At 38.2% G+C, this 21,073-nt stretch overlaps 2 protein-coding genes across 2 annotated transcripts in view; one reads left to right on the top strand and one right to left on the bottom strand.

Annotated features, from left to right (window-relative positions):
* Positions 1-558: 558 nt before the first annotated feature.
* CCDC59 (coiled-coil domain containing 59) lies at positions 559-6,201 on the bottom strand. The gene is made up of 4 exons (XM_057741608.1): positions 5,890-6,201; positions 4,591-4,924; positions 3,336-3,435; positions 559-1,205 (listed from the first exon to the last, which is right to left on the bottom strand). The coding sequence occupies exons 1-4, from the start codon at positions 6,041-6,043 to the stop codon at positions 1,044-1,046; spliced, it is 750 nt and encodes a 249-aa protein (XP_057597591.1). The 5' UTR covers positions 6,044-6,201; the 3' UTR covers positions 559-1,043.
* Positions 6,202-6,229: 28 nt separating this feature from the next.
* Positions 6,230-21,073, top strand: part of METTL25 (methyltransferase like 25) — a 97,854-nt gene continuing 83,010 nt past the window's right edge. The window contains exon 1 of the mRNA XM_057741607.1: positions 6,230-6,488. Coding sequence (XP_057597590.1) covers positions 6,230-6,488 — 259 coding nt within the window. The remainder of the gene's footprint in view (positions 6,489-21,073) is intronic.

The following is a 21,073-nucleotide window of genomic DNA, read 5'->3' as shown; positions in this document are numbered from 1 at the left end:
AATTGTTACACTTATAAAGGACTGCACTTTACTATGTATGTAATGTTTTACGAATATTATTGCACAGTTCTTCTGTTTATAATGATGATAACCAAGCCTTTCTCATTTTGTAATATTGCAAGAAGCAATATTCCAGTACTTTCCCTTGGCTCACAAAGGTACCAACAGAGACAACAATGGTAAAGTCCAGTAACAATGTCCTTACATGATAGGTCCCACAAGATTTGGAAAACTTAACACTTGCCGTGACACTGCTGGATTGCCATCACCATTCAAAAAATATTACACTAACAAGCTATGTACTTCCACTTAAGGGAATGATTATAAATATCAAATTCTGCTCTATAAAGACCACACTATAATATGGTAGGGGCAGAAGATAGAAACCTGCTGGCAGGTTTCTGGAAAGTCCATCCCCCTAAAAAATGTACTTAATTTAAAATCAAAGGGAGTCTCTGTCTCCTTCACCATTCCATTATTATGGAATTTTAAAATCATAATAGTTGATTGCTAAATTTAAACACTTCATTGAAATGATTTGTTGAAAGCTCTGCTGCCTTATTCTCAACACTTTATTTCATCTGAATTTCATATGGTATAAAAGTATTACATGCTTGAATCTGTTGCTCATATAGCAGGTTCTTTCAGTTTTTGTTTTTTTTTTTCCCAGCTGCGCCAAGCAGCATGCAGGATCTTATTAGTTCCCCGATCAGGGACTGAACCCAGTGGGATAGTACCCATTCCCCCTGCACTGGGAGCATGGAGTCTTAACCACTGGACCGCCAGGGAAGCTCCCTCTTTCAATTCTTAAGGCCAACCTTCCTTCAGCGGCAAATAAATAAGAAACAAATCACATATAATGTAGAGCATATACAGAAAATTTTCTTTTACAAAAACAAAAATATTTGGACATTTTATATTTGGTACTGCTTAGCAATCCAGTTTCTGTTGACATATAGTTAATTGTTAAGAGGGACAGTAGATATACAAAAGAATTCAACAGTCACGCAGATATTTTAACCCTTGATTAATCAGGTGACGTCTCAATTTTTTTCTTGTATTTTTTTTAGAAGATACTCCATTTGTAAATTCAAGTTTGGTTGGCCCTTTTTAGTCTTTTTGCTCAATATTTTGAACACTTCCATTTTCTTCTTTTTGTAGAGCCTCTGAGCTTCTTCTTTCTCTTGTTTTCTCCTCTCAAATTCCTAAAATTATTAACATGTAATTTTCATTAGTAACAAACAACAGACATCGTTCAATAATTCTGTTAAAATAGTTATCACCATGCAAGCACTTTAAGTTTGTCTTATATTTTGCAAAATGTGAAGTGTTACTTGGAAGTGCAGTACTGTACCCTCTTTGCCACTATGACATAGAATAATGTAAAGTTATTAAACAATTTTAATTATTCATATACAAATAAAATTAAAGCACAGAGGGAAGGCACATTTATTTAATGATTTCGTCATTTAATTAGATCCACTGAGGAGTCAAGTGACTTTAGAGGTTATCCAGTCTATGTAACACAAATCATTTCCAGAATATCTGGTATTCGTTTAAATTTGCCATCTGACAGATTTAATTCAAGCATTATTTACCAACTATAAACTGCATATATGTAAAATATTGTGCTAGGTATTATGACTGATTATTTAAGAATTATCGTGCTCATTTGATTTGCTAAGATAAAGACTCAAATTCATTTGAGTTTAAAGACAAATAATTCAAAGTTATATAGACTTGAAAATCACTACTTGAAATGCAAATTCTTAATTATAAAAAAGTTCTTAAACAATGTAATATGTGAACTTTTTCAATATCACCTGTAACACATATGGCCCCCAAATGACACAGCCTTACATTTGTATGGTGACATAATTAAGTGCTTTCATATACATCATAGCATATTCCATTCTTTTTTTAAATTTTATTACTTTTAAGTTAATCAATTAACTAATTAACTTATTTATTTTTGGCTGTGTTGCGTCTTTGTTGCTGCGTGTGGGCTTTCTCTAGTTGTGATGAGCGGAACCTACTCTGCTGTGCATGGACTTCTCATTGCAGTGGCTTCTTGTGGCAGGGCACGGGGTCTAAGCATGCAGGCTCAGTAGTTGTGGCTTGCAGGGTCCAGAGTGCAGGCTCAGTAGTTGTGGTGCACAGGCTTAGTTGCTCCATGGCATGTGGGATCTTCCTGGACCAGGGATCAAACCTGTGTCCCCTGCATTGGCAGGTGGATTCTTAACCACTGTGCCACCAGGGAAGTCCCATATTCCATTCTTTTAAAACTTTTTATGCTAGGATTTATCTTCATCTTACAGATAAGAGGCTGATGCTCAATATTCACAATTAGATATAGCATTTATATACACATAAAGGAAATTTTTTTGAAATATTAAATGTTTTTATATGGTCCTTTATAATGGTCCTTATTTCACCTGGTATACTATTTCCAAAGCTGGCAGGTATCAGAAGATTGGTTAAAAAAAAAAAGCATAATGTAACAAGCTATGAAACAAAGATCCAGTTTTTCCATGGAGAAATGTTCCTGCTTTACCCTAGTCTGCCATCAGTGTAAGAATAATCATATGAATTTTAGATGTTAAACTTCCAGATTTCTTAATTACACAATATGTAAAGCTAAGACATAAGAGAAATGATATGTCAAAGCCATCTTTGGGGTATTTTTGATTGATGTGCTATCCTTTTTAAAGTGATACATTAATATAACTTCAATATAAGAAATAAGAATTAATCACAAGTAAAATAATTTTGTTGAAGTTATGGATAGTTTTGCTTTACTCATCTGAAAAAGGCTATTATGATTCTGGGTTTCTGAATAACAAAGAGTGGTAACTTTTGCTAAGTTAATCTAGTAGGGCTTTTAATAAGCAAGACCAACTCTTTAAAGAGTTATTTTATTCTAACACCTCCCTTTGACTGTAACTTGCTTTGATGTAAATTTATGAAAATCATCTACATTTTTTCTTGAATTAGTAGTTCCCAAATTTTATTATGCATAATCTCTTGAGGCACTTGTTAAAAAAAATGCAACTATCTGGACCATACACTTGAGAAACACTGTCTCAGATGCTCATATTATTAACCTATGGGCAGTACCTTTAAAATCCTATTCTTGACTACTACTATCACGTCTCAAGGTAATATAAACAATCAAGGAATCTGAATGTTGAAATCCTACAGCTCTTATCAGATTACTCATTTACTCAGCAAATATCTACAGAGGGCATACTATATGCCCCGTATAGTAAGAAAAGCTTACAGGTACAATTATGATAAAGAAAAATGAATCTTAATGTTTTAAAAGTAGATCTTACTTGTTTCTTAGCAGCACGCTTAGCTTGTATCTGCTCATATTCTTCCTGTGCTTTCTGATTTGACGTTTTCTTTTTATTTTTCTTTGGAATAGTGATGGAGCTTTGCAAGATAAATGGAAACAAATCACAAGTATTAAAAATAATATAACCAAAATTGACACAATTATGTCAAATATAGTACTAGTATAGTCAAATCTCATTAAATGCAACTTAAGAGGGGGGGAAGAGAGTTTGAAAGAAAGAGAACATTAATCTTATTAGTAAAATGTCCAAATGACATATTAAAAATTTTGTCACAGCTTTCAAGGTACAGAAAGTGGTAAATGGAAAGTCTTGTAGAAATATTTTGACCAAGGAAAACACAGAAAGCTCTGAAAGATCCTAAAACATTTAAAAACAGGAAACCAGCATGTGAATGGTAGAAATGACAGACTGAAAAAGGCATTAAATTGAAGGACATTATGAAGGACCTTGTGGGTGTACATGAACTTTAATCCCAAAGTTCTTTGACCAACTTGTCTCTATTCCATTTGTTTTTTTAATTGCAACTAAGTGTATGTTCTCTGGGGGAAAAAAATCCAGATTAATAATAGTAGTGGCAGCAGTTAACACTCACATAGAACTTCCCATGTATCTTATGCCTTTATCAATACCTATATAAATGAACTCATTTAATCTTCACAACATCATGAGATAGGTCAAAGATACCATAGCCTGTAAATAATCTATCCTGTGGTTGTGCAACATGGCAGCTCTAAATTACATACTTATTATTATCTGCATTTTAGGGAAGAGGACATTGGACACAAACATATTGGTTTTTTTTTTTTTTAAGAACTTTTATTGAGATATAATTAACATACAATAAGGACACCAACATGTTAAAGCCAGCTCCAGAGTCCATGATGTTAAGCACTACACTATAATATGTCTCAAAAGTTAGATTTTTTTTTAATGTACATTAATAAAAGGAGTTAACCATAGTCCAAGTATGTTAAATGTACTTGAGAAGCTGAAATCTAAAACTCAGATCTCTTAATTCCCACTCCATTACTTCTTCTATTAAGCTACTTGGTCTAATTCAGTCATTTAAGCTAACATGAAAGCCTCCATGAAAATATTTTCACATAATTACCTGTGACTTCTAAAATGCCTTAAGAAAGATTCCAATTACTACAAAAACTGTCCTATAATCTCTTTCATAAAACCCTACTTACATCTACAATGAAACATTTCAAAATACAGTAATACATACTTTATTTTTATGCTACATTGTTCTTCTGGCTGAGGCTGCTCAATGCTACAATATTCTTCAGACAAAGCCTGGTCAGTGCTACACTGCTCTTCTGGCAAAGGCTGATCAACTTCTTCTGACAGAGGCTGGTCAATTTGTTCTACCAAGGACTGGTCAGCTTTTCTAAGCTGCTTCCTGAGTCTTTCCTCTTCAGCTAAATAGAGATGTTTCAGATGATCAGGGTACCGATCTGTGAACTGGGATTCCCGTGAGGTTTGAGCCTTCTTTTCCCTCCATATCAATTTCTTGTAATTTTGCTGAATTTTTAGTTTTCTTCGAAATGCAAAGCCTTGTCCTGTTGAAGAATATATTAGTCATGAATTACTTTCTCAGAAAATAAGTTGCATGAAAAACGTAGTTGTTATTTAAAAATTAAAAACTTTTTACATCATCATCACGTTCAGATGCTAGAATTACATTATGTTTTGCTTTAAAATATTATTTCAAGAAAACGAGTTTAAGCTAACGGAATGAACAGGATGTTGGTCCTTTGCAAAAAGACCAGGCTAACAGTAGTTATGTAGAACTAAAGTAAGAATTTCAAAGAAGGAAAAACGACTAGAGTGTTGCACTACTCCAATTTATTGTACTCACAAATCAAACAGATCCCTTAATTCATCTACATTTAATCTAGGTCTTCAATAAATACCTCGGGGAAAAAAACCCTCACATCTATTATTTTACGTTAGAGAAACTACTATAAAACTGATTTTCTAAAGTAAGTCAACACAAACGAGGGAAGACGGTGTATGACTTTCTCAACAACAATTATCAGAAAACTGTACTAAAGATTTATACATTCCAAATGGGATTTAAGGGTAAAGACAAGACAAAATGAAAAATACAAACTACAGCGAAGCAAATACACGGTAAAAGAAAACTGGAGGGCTCTAGGGTATTTGTTATCAGCCAGAGTGTGGGGTAGTACATTTCTGGCCTCGCTTTCTATCTTTCACTGTAATATATGTACAAATGGACTCGTACATGCTCTGCTCATGGCTTCACGGACAAGATGTAGAGGGAAAGAGTTCTGAACAAAAATGGGATTAAGCAGGGGAAAATGTGAGCAACACTGCCTCGCCTTCCAGTTCCGAGTTCTGAGAAGTCCACGGCTTCACGGGACTTAAAAATAGATTTCTCTGCCCCATACTGGGCTGGGGCTGGCTCCGAAATCCTTCCCAGCTTGGGCGGATCGCGTATCCTAAAATTTCGCAGGCCCGAGAACTTGTATTATAAAAGGCTGCCTTCTAACACACATACCCTCGCGAACGCTCCCCGCGAAGGCTTGCGGATGATTAGGTCGCCACGTCCTTCGTTTCACATTCTTATTTCCGAATCCGAGCAGTGAAACTCCTTCGCCACCTGTCCCAAAACTCCCTATCCTCCCCCTTGCTGGCGGCCTTACCGGCGCCATGGCTTACCAACCGCGGCGCCAGAGAAACATCACGGACGCAGTCAAAGTACGTCATCAGGCAGAAGCAATCAATCGTCCACCCAGCGTCCAGGTCGGAGTTCTACTTATCCGGCCTATGCTACCTTTTACCGAGCCCTTGCCCTGCGGCCACGTGTGCGCCACCTACAGCCGGGGAGGGTGGGCGCCATGGCGGCTTCTCGCCCGCTCCCGGTGACCCAGGATCTGTCCACATTGCGTGCCAAGTTGCAGGGACTGCTGCGGTTCCTGAAGGAAGCCCTGTCCATTTCCAATGCACACACGGTGGACTTCTACACGGAGTCCGTGTGGGAACAGCTGGTCGACTTGCCCCCGGAGACTGTGCTGGCGGTGCTGAGGAGGTCGGCGGCGGAGGCGGAGGCCCAGCCCTCGGAGGCGCGCCCCCTGGTGGCAGCGGAGAGGGAACCAGGTGAATGGCGGGTGGGCGGGACGGGCAGGAAGGCGGAGAGACGTCGGGCGCAGAGAAGCGTGCGCCGTAGCGGAAGTCGAGCGGAAACAGGTGCGCCGCTGGAGCCTGGGGGCGGGGCTCTGCCTGGGCCGCAGCGGAGCCCCTTCTCCGCTTCCGGGAGACGTGGGGTGGGGGCGCTCCTCCCGGACCTCTCTATCGTCTCTGGGTGCTTATGTATTTCCACATTTTAAAGAGACCAGGAAACATTGCCAGGACCTTTCTTTACTTAGTGATTCAACAATTTTTTTTTTTTTTGACTGGAGGGAAACAGGGGGAACGGTGCTTATAGATTTCACGTCGAAACAGCGAAAGATAAATCGACACTTAACGATCAAGATCATTTCAACAATATGTATAAAACAGGGGACTAATAAGGAAAAAAGTAAAACAATAACAGCACAGATCATTTAGAATGGTGGTTATGGCCTAGAAGAAAATAAAACCAGCCCAGTGTGATCGCGATTGTGTGAGGAGGCTGCTGTCACCCAGCTAGCTGGGCATGAGCTTGTGAAGGCGCCGGCCTGCAGGGAGCCGCAGGAAGGGACCGCAGGCCCACGGAATCGCCGAGGCCCTGGGGCAGGAAAGAGGCTCAGATGCCTGCGTGGCTAGAGCCCGGTGCCGGACAGTGGCGGGTGCTGCCGGGGAAGTAGGCAGCGCCTGATCGCGCAGGACTCTCTGGGTCCCGGAAGGATGCTGGGTTCGAAGTGTGTGGAGATACTTTTGGAGCCATTTAGTCAATATAGTGACTTAATACACCTTACATTTGAGAAGATCACTCTGATAGTTACTTTGAAGAACAGACTAGTGGGGCAAATCAGAGGCCAGCTAGAAGGCCGTTTCAGTAACACAAGGAAGAGATGAGGGGATCGTGGGCTAGGATGGTAGTAGTGAAGACTGGAATGTTTGCTATCTCATTTGAAAACTGTTTATAAAATATTTACTACTGAAACTTAGATTCTACTAAGGCAAGTAAGTAGATTTTGGAAGTAGTATGATGAGAAGACCCCAGCAGGGTCATGGGATTTCTCCTGCTGTGCTTCCAGGCGGTCCCAACCTTGCCCTTGCTAGTGAACTTTATTCACTCAGCATTCTCTGAATGCAAAGCACCACTAGAGGGGCCTCCTATGATAGGTCTTGGTAAATAATGGTTTCTTTAGTCTGTGTTTATTGTTGGAAAATTAGGCGCTTCAGTTTATTCTCATAATACCTAATACTAAACTCCTAATACTTAAACTCCTTTGGAGTTTAAGATCATGCCTGTCCTGCTGTATTCCCAGCACCTAGTAAAATACCCAGCATTAATAATTAATACTCAGTAAATGTTTGTTGAATGAATTAATGAATGACTTATTCTGACTTCTAAAAAAGTAAAAAGAAATGTAACTAAATATGAAGCTCAAGACTTTCACATGGCTTTAGCCTAGTCTTCATACAGTGGATGAATTAGGTTGTTTATATATCCTAATAATAACAATAATAGGATTAATTGATATTTACTATTTTCCCTGCAGTGTGTTGTTTGTTTGCATATTTTCTCTTTTAATCTTTACATTAGCCTTGCAAGGTGGGTTCTGTTTTCCCCAGTTGTGAAATTGCCAGTTGAGGAGGTAATTGACTAGGGGCACAGCTTGTAATGGAGATGCAAACCTGGGCCATTTGACTGTACAGAGTCTGAGGTTGTTACCACTGTGATAAAGGTTTTTCTGAATTATTTAGGAATGAATTACAAAGGCCACTTATTATCAAAACTAACATTTTATGACATGAATGCATTCCTTATTTTTTGTTTTGTTTTGTTTTTATTGTTTCCCCTTCAAGAATGTAAGAATTGTTTTGTTCACTGTTGTATCTTTAGTGCCTGAAACAGTGCCTGGTCAGAGTAGGTGATTGATAAATATTTGATGAATAAATAAATGAATAATGCCACTTATTTGTTCTCTTAGCTAGGAATAAAATACATCTTTTGAGAAACCCTTATAACCAATTTTGTGTCTATTCAACAATAATGGACTCTAGACTAAATTATTCACCTTTGGAGTGTCTCTGACCCTGCCAAATTTTTTATACAAGATATTGAATTGTACAAATAAAATGGTCAGCTGCCTCCAGTGTTTGTAATGTATGCTTATAAGGAATGTCAATTTTCGTTTATGTAAAGATTATGTAAAAATGGACATTTTCTCCATTACTATATGAAGTCTATTGTTTGTGTCAGAGAAGAGCATTTTTTGCTCTTTGACCGGATTTGTATCTTATTAAAGAAATGTTAGTTGCTTTGTAAGTATAAATTAGCAGTTAAATTTTTAGACTGTTTAGTCAGACAGGGTACAAATTCCAATTCTACCAGCTCTGTGATCTTGGGGAATTTCATTCATTCATTCATTCGGTCATTCATTCATTCAGGGAACATTTACTTGGTGTCTGCTGTGTGCCAGTACTTTTCTAGGAGCTAGGGAAATAGCAGTAAATAAAGCAAATAAAATCCGTATCTTTATCTTGCTTGTATTCTTGAGGGAAGAGATATAATTTTTTAAAAGTGCCACAGAGAAGAATCAAGTAACAAAGAGAGGAGTAAATAAGGGGACTGGCAGGAGGAAGGTATGTTCATGATTGTAAATAGGTTGTTCCAGCAAAACGTCGTAGAAGTAACTATGGATAAAAAATCTCGGGAGAAAATTGAGTCATGAAGATATCTGGAGGCAGAGCGTTCCAGATAGAACAGGGAGCACAGAGGCCCTGATGTGGGTGCGGGCACGGTGTGTTCAAGGAGCAGTGAGGAGAAGCATGGTTTTCTGCCAGCTGGATATGAGGAGTTTCAAATAAATACAGTTCCCAGAGCTGTACTGAGTGAATGCACAGTGTGTGAAAGTACACCAGCATGTGTTTGGCATAATCATGTGGTGTTTTATGAGACCAAGTTGTTTCTGAAAATCCTCATTATGGCCATTTCAGTAGATTTCTCTTGACAGGTGATGTTCTGGCCTGGTCAGAGCCCTGAAAGATTCTTCTCTGTTCATCTAAAAAGAACTAGAGAGAAAACAATCTTAATTCTCTCCAATTAAAAGGAAAGATGTTGAAAATCACTTTATTTTAAGGGCATGAATTATGGGTGTTGCTGATTGAATTGTATCTCTCCCCCCAAATTCTTAATTCAAAGCCATAATCCCCAGTGTGACTATATTTGGAGTTAGAGTCTTTAAAGAGGTAATTAACACTAAATGAGGTCAAGGGTGGTTCCCTAATCCAATAGGAAGAGGAGGAAACACTGAGAGGGCGCACACAGAGGAAAACTATATGAGGACACAGAGAGAAGGCAGCCATCTGCAAGGCAAGGAGAGAGGCTTCACCAGGAATCAGCTCTTTCAACACTTTGATCTTGCACTTCCAACTTTCAGACAGTGACACATTTCTGTTGTAAAAGCCACCCAGTTGGTGGTATTTTGTTATGGCATCTTGAGCAGACTGATGCAATGGGCTTTACAGACAGACTGCCTGGTTCAAGTTCTGGCCTCACCAGTTACTCTTGTGGTTAGTTTGGGCTGCAACTCTTTGTGCCTCAGTTCCTCATCCATAAAATAGGGATAATTATAGTAGCTACTTGATGGGGCACTCTGAAAGTTACACGAGTAAATACAGGATAAGGGTTAAGCATAATGCCTAACAAAGAGCAGCACTTAACCCATGCATTCACTTGACTGATGTTTATTGAGTGCCTTCTGCCTACCAGGCCCTGTTGTAGACCCTACCCTTATGATACTGAACGCTGTGTAATCCCTGCATACGTGGAGCCTATGTTTTAGTGAAGATCAATACACAGAAAACTACACACACACACCACCCCCTCCAGGAAGGGAAAGTGAAAAATGGTGTATCTGAGGGAAGAGTATGTGTCAGGCCGACTGGACAGTAGGCACCAAGCAGGAACCTGCTGGGTGTGTTGGGAGCACAGCAGAGCTGTCCAAATGAGACTGATCAAAGATGAGGTTGGAGAGGCGGCCGGGGGCAACTTCATGTAGGACTTGTAGACCATGCTGAGGGCTTGGCTTTTGCTCTAAGTGGAATGGAACACTCTTCAAGGACTTTATGAGGGGGTGTGCTATGTGATTTATGTTTTAGAGGGATGATTCTGGCTTCTGTGTGGAGAAGGTGAGGGTGGAGGAGGTGAGGGTGGAGCAGAAAGACAAGACAGAAGGCTATTCAAATAGTCCAGGGTGGACTTCAGGGAATGGCCACTTGAGGAGGTCAGGCAGTTCCTCCAGCAGGTAACAATGACAAACACTGACCGGATTATTAAAAACAACTGTTGGGGGGCTTCCTAGGTGGCGTAGTGGTTGAGAATCCGCCTGCCAATGCAGGGGACATGGGTTCGATCCCTGGTCCGGGAAGATCCCACATGCCGCAGAGCAACTAGTCTGTGCGCCACAACTATTGAGCCTGAGCTTTCGAGCCTGTGAGCCACAACTGTTGAGCCCATGTGCTGCAACCACTGAAGCCCACGCACCTAGAGCCTGTGCTCCGCAACAGGAGAAGCCACGGCAATGAGGAGCCCATGCACCACAACGAAGAGCCCCCACTCACCGCAACTAAAAAAGAAAGCCCGCACATAGCAAAAAAGACCCAACACAACCAATAAAATAAATAAATAAATAAATTTATTAAAAAATAAAATAAAAAAATGAAAACATAAAAACAGCTGTTGGAAGGTTCTGGAAGATGATCAAAGGGGGACCGAAATATGAGAAGAGTTTGCTGTTGAAAAACTGCTACTGATCGGGAAGAACTGTGAGTTCATGACTTTCCTGCTGGGCGTGCTCCAAACCCCACTAGATCTGGCAATGGAAAATGACATTCTTCGCAGCTCAAGGTGGCCACGACAGAGTTCAGAGATGAGAGCAGATGGAAGTTTAAGGAGCACATTCTGGAAGGAGGGCCACAGAAGGGCTGAGATCTAAGATGTGAGTATCAACTCTGGCTAAAACCCTGGATGAAGTTTAGACACCCCCGCCCTCCCCTCACACACGCATGCACGCTTGCATGCGGGTGTGGGAGACCTAAAGAGTCCAGCAAAAATGCTGACAAAACTAGGGAGATGGTGAACCCTTGAAAGACAGAGCTGCTGGCGAGATGTGCAGTTTGCTACACCTTTGACAGAGTGTATTCCCCAAAGTGTACACAGCTTGGGTGGCAAAAATCAAAAGCCTGATTGAATTTCTGTATCAACGGGCAGAATTCAGGGCTGGCAGAGCAACTGGAAATTTAGGCTTGGGAGCCTTGGAAACAAAGGTAACCACAGAGAGGGTGAGCCCCCCAATCTGACTATCAGATCTACTCAAATCTTTATCTGCCTGCTGGACTACATAGGCTCAGGGATACCCTCAGGGAACAGGCAAGTAAATCAGCAGCTAAGCAGAGACACCAGCTGGTGCACGCTGAAGGGGAGATAGATTTCAGTTTGAGTCCAAGCACGTTAACTTCTTAGTAGAATAACAACAACAAAATCCTTAGAAAAACAAAATAGATCCACTACAATAAATTATCCACAATTCTGCTTTTCAACCAAAAACTACTAGATGTTCAAAGTAACAGGAAAGTGTGACTCATACTCAGGAAACTGCTTCCAAGTGAGCCCTGATACTGGTTTTAAGTAGCTGTGTTCAGAGAATTAAAGTGTGACCCAAGGGGTAAGAAAATGAGTTAATAGGAGCTGATCCCTATTGGTCTCAGATGTTGGATTTAAGTGGCTATTATGAATATGTTCAGAGAAATAGAAGAAAATAGCCTAAGAATTAAAGGGAAACACAGGATTTAATTGTATAACCTCCCTTATAATGCTTTTAATTGAAAGAGAATACATTCGTTGACACACAATTAATATTACACATTAATGTTACACATTGTCTGTTGCTGATAACACCCTCTCACATGGTTTCTGTGAGTCAGGAATTTAGGAGCAGATGAGCTGATGGGTCTGGCTTAGGGTCTCATGGTTTCACAGTGAAAATGTTGGTGGGGCTGCAGTTGCTGAAGGCTTGATTGAGGTTGGAGAACTCGCCTCCACAATGTCTCGCTCACATAGGTGGCTAGTTGGTTCTGCCTGTTGACACAAGGCCTCAATTTTTCACCATGTGAGCCTCTCCGTGGGGCTGCTTCCATGGAAGCTGTTGTGTTTGCATGATGTTCTTGTTTTCGTCTGTGCTCAGTCATGATTGTGGACTTGGCATGTCCCGACTTTGTCTGATATTGGTGTACTACTGTAAACGTTTTCATGTTTCATAGGGAAGATTGTGGTCTGTGTGCCAGTGTCACCCCAGCTGTGAGCTGCTGTCTCTCTGTCACAGCTGATTGTTATTGTTGTTATTTTTTTCCTTTTTCAAAATTATAACATTACCTATCTTACAAAGTTGTGGTAAAGATGAAAGATGATGTGATATGGCTCCTAGCATAGAGCTGGGAGTATAGCATGGATTCAGTACATTGCGGCTAATAAATGATGAGGGTTGTGGCAATGATGATTTTGATGGTGATGGTGTAATTTCGGTCTTTCTTTCCTTGGAAAAAATAAATTGTCAAGAACTTCTGGAGATGTATGTGCTCCTGTAACAACCTGTATACGCTCCCGTATTAACACGTATCATCCTGTTGTCATTGTCCACTGGCTTGTTTTTGTCTGCAATGAGATTATAAACTCTCTAAAAACAAAAGTACAGTGTTTATCTTTTGCAATTTTGTGTTCTTAGCATATTGAACAGTTTCTGGCATATAGATAAGTAAATTATTCTTGAAGAATGCAGTGAAGCATAGATCTATAAAGAATGTTATTGAAGGTACCAATGGGAATATGGTACTGAACTAGATAGCTATTATTTCTGGTGTGATTTCTGTCCATATTATGTTTATCATCACTGTTTTTGTATGACTCGATCCAACTAATAGGTTTCTTAACTTAATTTGAAGAGATATAAATCAGTTCCTATTCTTTCCCTTTGTGAAAATACAGTACTTCATTCAGTACATTGAAGATTACAGAAAGATACCCTGAGAATCTGGAGATAAAATCAAGGCAGGCATCATTTCAGGCTAAAATTTCTAAAAGTTTATTACTCATATAGGTGAGATTAACCATCTGCAGAAAAAAGCCAGTAGCGATAGCTTCTAAATACTGATAAAACAAACAAGGCTCCTATATCTCATCTCAGGGATTAAGATTTTGTTTTACTCACTTCAAGGGAACCAGCCTTTGTCCTTAGGAAGTAATGACTACATATATAAATCTGTAATATTCTCAAGTGAATTATCTTTTGGTCTTCAGGAGTTAATTGATCTTCGTAAGTATAGAAAAATCTTCCAAAAGGCAAACAGAAGAGATATTGAGTTAGGATAGCCAAAATATTTTATGAAACAAAAATAGATCAAGACTACACAGGCAACTCAACCAACTACCCAGCTTGACTAAAATTATCTTTAAGGGACTTCTGTGATGGCACAGTGGTTAAGAATCCGCCTGCCAATGCAGGGGACACAGGTTCGAGCCCTGGTCCAGGAAGATTCCACATGCTGCAGAGCAACTAAGCCTGTGAGCCATAACTACTAAGCATGCGCTCTAGAGCCCGTGTGCCACAACTACTAAGCGTACGTACCCAGAGCCTGTGCTCTGCAACAAGAGAAGCCACTGCAATGAGAAGCCTGTGCACTGCAATGAAGAGTAGCCCTTGCTCTCTGCAACTAGAGGAAGCCCACATGCAGCAAGAAAGACCCAACACAGCGAATAAATAAATAAAATATTTAAAAATTTTTCTTTAAGGATATCTGGCTTTATTTGTTCTAGTTGTAATTCTAAAATTAGGAGACAATGTCCTATCAAATGAATGATATGAGTTTTTGTTGTAAATATATTTCTCAATGTAAATCAACAAATTTACAGTCAATTTCTTGTAACTTTGCTTAGAATCAATTGTGGAAAACCTACTCAGCTCTCAGGAAATCCAGTTTCTGTGCCTGCAAAGCCATCCTCTGTGACTTTGCCAAAGCCCAAGCCTGCTCTAAGATTCTGCCTGAGCCTCCAGGGCCTCTCTTGACTCTCTTCTTTCAGCTTCTTGAGGCCATATGCTGCTTCTCCTGTTTCTTGTTATCGTCACTTACATGATCCTTACCGGGATTGGGTGCTGAATAAATGTTTAGAATTGGTTCCTTTTGGTAAGCATCTGCATAATTAATTTACTCTCATTTTAATTGAGCAGCACAGGAAGTTTTTGTCTATGATAGATTAATTCATTGAGGTTTCTCTTAAATTCTTTTTATTGCATCCCCATAGATTACATTGCTTCTTGGCCATTCTAAGTGTTTTGTTGGTGATGGTGGTGATGGTGCTGATTATGGTGCATTGAAATTGCACTCACATTTAATCTGAAACACATGAAGCCAGAAAGCATGTTGGCAATAGAGTGAGAACAACCGAGAAATAATGTCGTCTGTTTTACGCTGCTGTATTTAACTTTTATCCTTTCACTTTCCATATGTATTTTCCTGAACTCTGTTTTCCCTTTTTATTTTTTTCTGGGTCTATTTAGGAGACTTCAAGTCTGGAAATAATTTCACATGACAAAAAGATAGTGGCCAGTGTCAGCCCAGTTCCTGGGTTGCTGCTGTAATCATGGGTAGGGGTGAACAAAAATGCAAACAAATCTTTGGGAACTCAGGATAATTTGTCATCATATTTTACTTATTTGATATATAGAATGTGCTTCCTGATTGTTCCTTTTAGATGAGACCATCTAGAACTTGAAATTATACTCTAGTTTTTAATGGTTACCCCCTCAGCTTCTGATTTCCCCCATATCAATTATTGAGAAGTTTAGTAAAACAGAGTTCATGAAGATTCCTCTTATCTGGGGCAATTTTTTCCCTCATTCTACTTAAATTATACTTATATTCAGCCCATCAGAATAAATCTGAGTGTCTTATGTTTGTTTAGATATTTGTTTTATGTTTGTTTAAATTATGTCAAATCATTAACCTTTCACGGGAAATTTGTTGTTATGATAACCTGTCTTCATGGTTTTATCAGGGTTTAAATTCTTTCCCTGAATTAAAAAAAAAAAAAAGAACTTGCCTACAAGGCTTCCTGGCTACTAGGGTCTACATGTATTTTTGTTTTTTTACCTCATCACTTCGGTGGTTAAAACGGTCCTTCATAAATGGCATTAACATTCTTCCCATTATCTAGGCTCATAATGTGCCAATTCTTCCTCCGTTTCTCTTGCATCTGCTGCTTCCCATTTCCATAGCAAATAGTTCAGCTCCCTCCTTTTTAAATCTCATGACAGAATTTTAGCAATAATTTCCAAGTTGTTCTTGTTTTAAGACTATTTCAGTTGCTTCTCCATTCAAACTGCTTTCCAGTTGTCTTCCAGAATCCTAGTTCTGGTCTTGTCATTCCTTTATTCAAAAGCCATCAGTAGGTCTTCATTTCCTGCAAGATAAACTTCTAACCTTCCAATGTTATCTACTATCTCCTCTCCAGCTGGAACCTTGGCTATTAATGGTAAGCAAATAGATGACAACACGTAAAGAATATGGGTATTGTGGTTGTCACATGTGGCTTTGAATTCTGGCTCTGATACTTCGGTGCTGTGTGATCTTGTGTAGTTAAGCTTTTGAGCCTCAGTTTCCTCATTTGAAAAATGGGAATCATAATTCCTGCTTGAAATGGTTGTATAGAAATAAATGAGATATATGTTAAAATCTGGCACATAAATAAGTAGGTATTTAATAAACATTAGCCATACTTTCCATATTCTGCTTCCCTCTGAAAGAGGCCAATAGGCTGAGAGGCAGAAGGCCTGGTTCTGATTCATTTTTGACTCTGAATAGCTGTGTGTCTTCTGCAGGACATTTAGCTGTAGAGCTCAGTTTCCTCATCTAAAAGAAGATGCTTAGGGTGTGCATCAATAACTGAGGTAGAAAAATAGCCCATCTCACATGGCTTATAAATATCTCTTGAATGACTGATAAATATTTACTTTTCTTTTTTAGCCAACCCACACAAATCTGGAATTGCAGCTTCTCTTGAAATAAAGCAGAAGATCTGGCCATTTTGTTGCATATCTCTGTGTGGCAAATAGCTTCCTTTATGGAGGTGTTCTTCACAAACTGAAAAATATGCCTGACTTCCCAGAGTACTAGAGATTATGGCTCTTGGTTGATGATCTTCAGTCAGTTTCCTTGTACCCCCTGAAAATGAATTCAGGAGTTTGCTTCACATTCTCAAAGGAGACTGAGAACCAGAAATAGTTATGGATCATCTGGCTAAAAGAGATCTAGGGTTGCTTCTAGTGTTCAAAATATAATGATTTAAAGTTTTTATCTCCAGACTTTTTCTTAGTTCCTGCTGTTAAAGTCATGATCATGTTGAAAGCATGGGTCAACATGAATCTTGAGATGAAAAAGCCTATAACCAGTCATCACTGGGTCATCCAAGTCAATAAATGATTGAGCTTCCTTCATGGTCTGATTCCAGATCACCTTTGATTATGAAGATGGCTAAAATAATTTGCTATCAGTTCTTCATTTTTAAAATACATCTTCAACCAAAGGTGAAGGGAGGGAGTATAAGGGCATGGTATTACCAACATTTCACTTGCCATTCTCTCTCCACCATGTACCTAATACTTCAGCTGTCTTATTTCCTGAATATGCCAGCATTGTTTCCCCTCCCTAATTTTTTTTATGCAATTCTCTTTGCCGTGAAATCTCCCACATTATGTATTTAGTAAATATCCATTATTATTTCTCATCATCTTTCAAAGTCCAGGAAACTTATACTAAATTGATAATAGAACTAGTCATTTATATATTGTTTTATTTCTTTATTAGAGCGCTTAGCCTGTGGTATTATAATGACATGTTTCCTTTGACTCTCCCACTCTGTGAGTTCTGGTGTCTAGTAAATAGTGAGTGCCATATAGTAGACTCCCATTAAATGTTTGTTGAATTTAATATGGTTGGTTAGATAAAGAGTATATGGGCATTCCAGGTAGATAGAGCAGTGTAAGCAAAGGAGTGAAGGTGGAAAACAGTAAAACACAGACAGTAAGGACCATGAAACAAAGTATTCATAAATTTTTAAATAGCTAAAAATAAAGTCAGAAAAAAATATTGCAGCCTGTATCTGGAGACTAGTCTGTTAAACCGTTTAGAATCATCTGTCCATGCAGACACTGCTTAGGATCCCTTTGTGGTAGTCCAGAGATGAAGGATGTCCCTGGGGCAAGATGATGGCAATGGAAATGCAAAGGAAGTGATGGTTTTAAAATATATTGTACAAAAGAAAAAAAAAAGATAATAGAAAAAAAAGAAAAAAAAAAGAAAATATATTGTACAGAGAAAATTGGTAGATCTTGATAACTGATATTTATATGGGGTTCAGAGAAATGGAGAAATCAAGGATAATTCCAAGAGATTGATTGTGGGAATGTCTTGAAGAATAAAAATGAATGGTACCATTTGCAAAATTAGGAAAATCATCAGAGGGAGCTGGTTGGGGAAATAATGCATTCAATTCTAGATATATTGTGATTGAGGTCACCCGAGTAGATACATTTAAGGATTAGCATTCATTGCACCCTCCCCCCAACCATTCACATACAATCTTAAATTTTTAGAATTAGCTCACATGTGTTATTTGAGTAGTATAAATTATCACTGCTCTGGGCTACAAGGACCAGAAGTGACTGTGTTGAATCTAATTCTACTGATATTTGAGAGGAAGGGACAGGCAGTCCTTAAGCATCTCTTGTATGACCTCTGCATGATCAGTATTCTTCAAAACTTGCTGTGGTCATTGATAGACTTAAGAATAGGTCAGTAGTCTCTAAACCTTATGACCTCTGGGTGCCTGATTATTTTTATATACTAGTTTATTTTTGCAAAAATTACTTAGCATCTTTTTAGAATAACGCAGTGCTAGGTGTTATGGGTGAATACAAAGGTAAACTAGGTATAATCTGTGTCCTCAAAAATTCACATTCCAATCAAGGAGGTAAAAGATGTAGTAATTGTAGTACAAAACAAAATGGGAACACGAATGGAGTATTCCTTTCTTTTGCAGAATTTAACTCTAGTCTCTTCCCATTTGATGTGGTCTGACAATTAACTTATAATCTTTTTAAATGATACATGAAAATCCTGTGTTCTGAGCATTGCCGAAGAAAATGCTTTTCAATCGTTATGGTTTTTTAAAACAATTATTTAATTTCCAGCTATGTAACACTTTTTACCAAACCTAGTTGATTTCATTTTCCAAATAAATTTTTCAACATTGTTTATATTTGAAATGTAAGTGTCCAGCTGTATGTACTTCAATTGTTGTATTGTTTCACGGGTTAATATTTATAATTCTCCACAATAAAATTCTAGTTCTACCCTTCCCCTTTCCCTGCCCCTCACGTGTCAGGCTGTTTCTCATTTATTGTTTATAGAGATCTACCAATGAATCTACCCACCAATGAATAAAAAAATAATTTTAGGTTGTTTTAAATATTTTAAATGATCTCTAGAAGCCAAAGGAAAAATACTTAATTGAATTTTCTGTTATAATATTAACAATTGGGCAAAGTAAAAGGTGAGGAAACAGTAAAAGATAGTGATTCTTAATCTCTTAGGTCATAAATCCCATTAAAGACTAATTCAAATAAATCCTGTAGTACCTCTTCCTTTAAAAAAAAGGCATATATGCTCACAAATAGAAGTAAAAGTTTATAGATAGCTTTAGGTGGTTCATAAGCTTCTTTAGCATTTAGACCTCAGGATAAGAACCACTGGTTGAAAGCATTATTAGTACTACAAAGCTCTTTGACTTCATCTTGATTTAGACCAACACTTATATTCATTCTTCTTTTTTTCGTGTGACTTCTTGTTCCTTATTATGATATATGTTTTCAAACATTTCTTTAACTAACCTTTATGGAGTTCTGAAACTTCCCTTGTGAGGGAAACTGCATTTCAGATATAGCCACAGAGTATCAGACCAGTATCTTTAGGCAACACCAATGACAATTACTAAAACTGAATTCTTCCCTTTTCCTTGATCATTAAAATCAGAATGGCTATGTAAATGTAAAGTTTAGATGGGCATTTTATTTGTTTATTCTCTACACAGCAGCCCCTAAAGAATAAAATTGATCTTATTAATTATACACATCATTTACAAAAATTAAATAAGTAAAGAGTAAGGTCTGCTGGAGGTACAGTAGGAACTAGAGAAAGTGTATATTTAATGCAAATTCCTTTTGCGTGTTTGTTTTACTTGGCAAATGATTACAGCTGAATTCAATTAAGAGATAGAATTGACAACGCATCTATTTTTTGTTAATGTTGAAATATAGGTAATGGAGTTTAGAATAAGAATAGCAGATGAAATTGAAGTTAGTGAAATGCACAATGGGAAAAAGTATAGTTTTAAGAAAGATGACAATTTTACTCTCTCAAAATCTCTTAATAGTAATTTAATTATACTTACAATTACTGTTTACCTGGAACAAATGTCCTTTATTTTTCCTGCCTCAATAATAAACAAACTAGAAACTCTTTTTTTATTCCTGAAAGCCTGGAAGTCTAGGCCCAAGTCAGTGTGTATATAGAAAGGAAATACTGATGTTCTCAGTAAGAGATCAATGGCAGTGTTAGTTACTAAGATCCTGCCATCCTTGAGGCACTGAGGGGCAGTGGAGCCTACAGTGGTGTTCAGAAAATGACAGCTGAAATAGGAAATGAGATGTCTGTGGTAGGAACAAGAGAAGAACAAAGAGGTCGATTTCACTGCACTTACTGCACTGAAATAGGTTCGTTTTCAAAGTATTCTTTACAATTATAAAGCAATTTTTAAAGTTTTAGAATCTAGAATTTTGTATTTAGGTAACAAAATCGTATTTGATTTATTAAATTGAATTTAGTTTTCAGAAAATATTTACAAATATTTAACTTATTTTTCAATGCTTCTAATTTTAGCTGGAGTTTGAAGTGGTGGAATTTCTAGTAATCTATCTCTTGATTTTGGTTATTTGCTGAAAATAGACTTCTGATATAGGAAAATAAAACACTGTAGTAAAGCAAACTTGAAACTATTAGGTCTTTAAGGCATGGTCAAGATTATAACCTATCTACTGAATTTCACATCAAATTCAGTAAGAAATATCATTGGTAATAAAATTCTCTCATGAGCTTTCAAGCTGATTCTAGGACATTGTGCCCGCTGCTAACCACTGGGCTCCCAAACAGTGAGAAATTCTTGCTTTCAACCTGCTTGCACTGTAGAACCCAGTGTTGGCTATTGCACTTGCACATTGTGTCTCAAGTTGCAGCTTACCTGTCTCTAGTCATGCTTTCATTGTAACAATGGAGGGCTTGCATCCAGTTTCCAGAGCCTAAACTTCCTTTCTCCCATCAGGACCTGCGTTTAGAAACTGAGTGTATTGAGCAGTTTCAAGTTCTTCTCTGGTAGCCTATATGGTATTCTGGGCCTAAATGCTTGAGTATTTTCTGCCGCATAT

The sequence above is a fragment of the Hippopotamus amphibius genome, chromosome 7 (genome assembly GCF_030028045.1).
Source record: "Hippopotamus amphibius kiboko isolate mHipAmp2 chromosome 7, mHipAmp2.hap2, whole genome shotgun sequence".
Taxonomy (NCBI): domain Eukaryota; kingdom Metazoa; phylum Chordata; class Mammalia; order Artiodactyla; family Hippopotamidae; genus Hippopotamus; species Hippopotamus amphibius.
The sequence above is the reverse complement of the archived record's forward strand: the minus strand, read 5'-3'. Positions and strand labels throughout refer to the sequence as shown.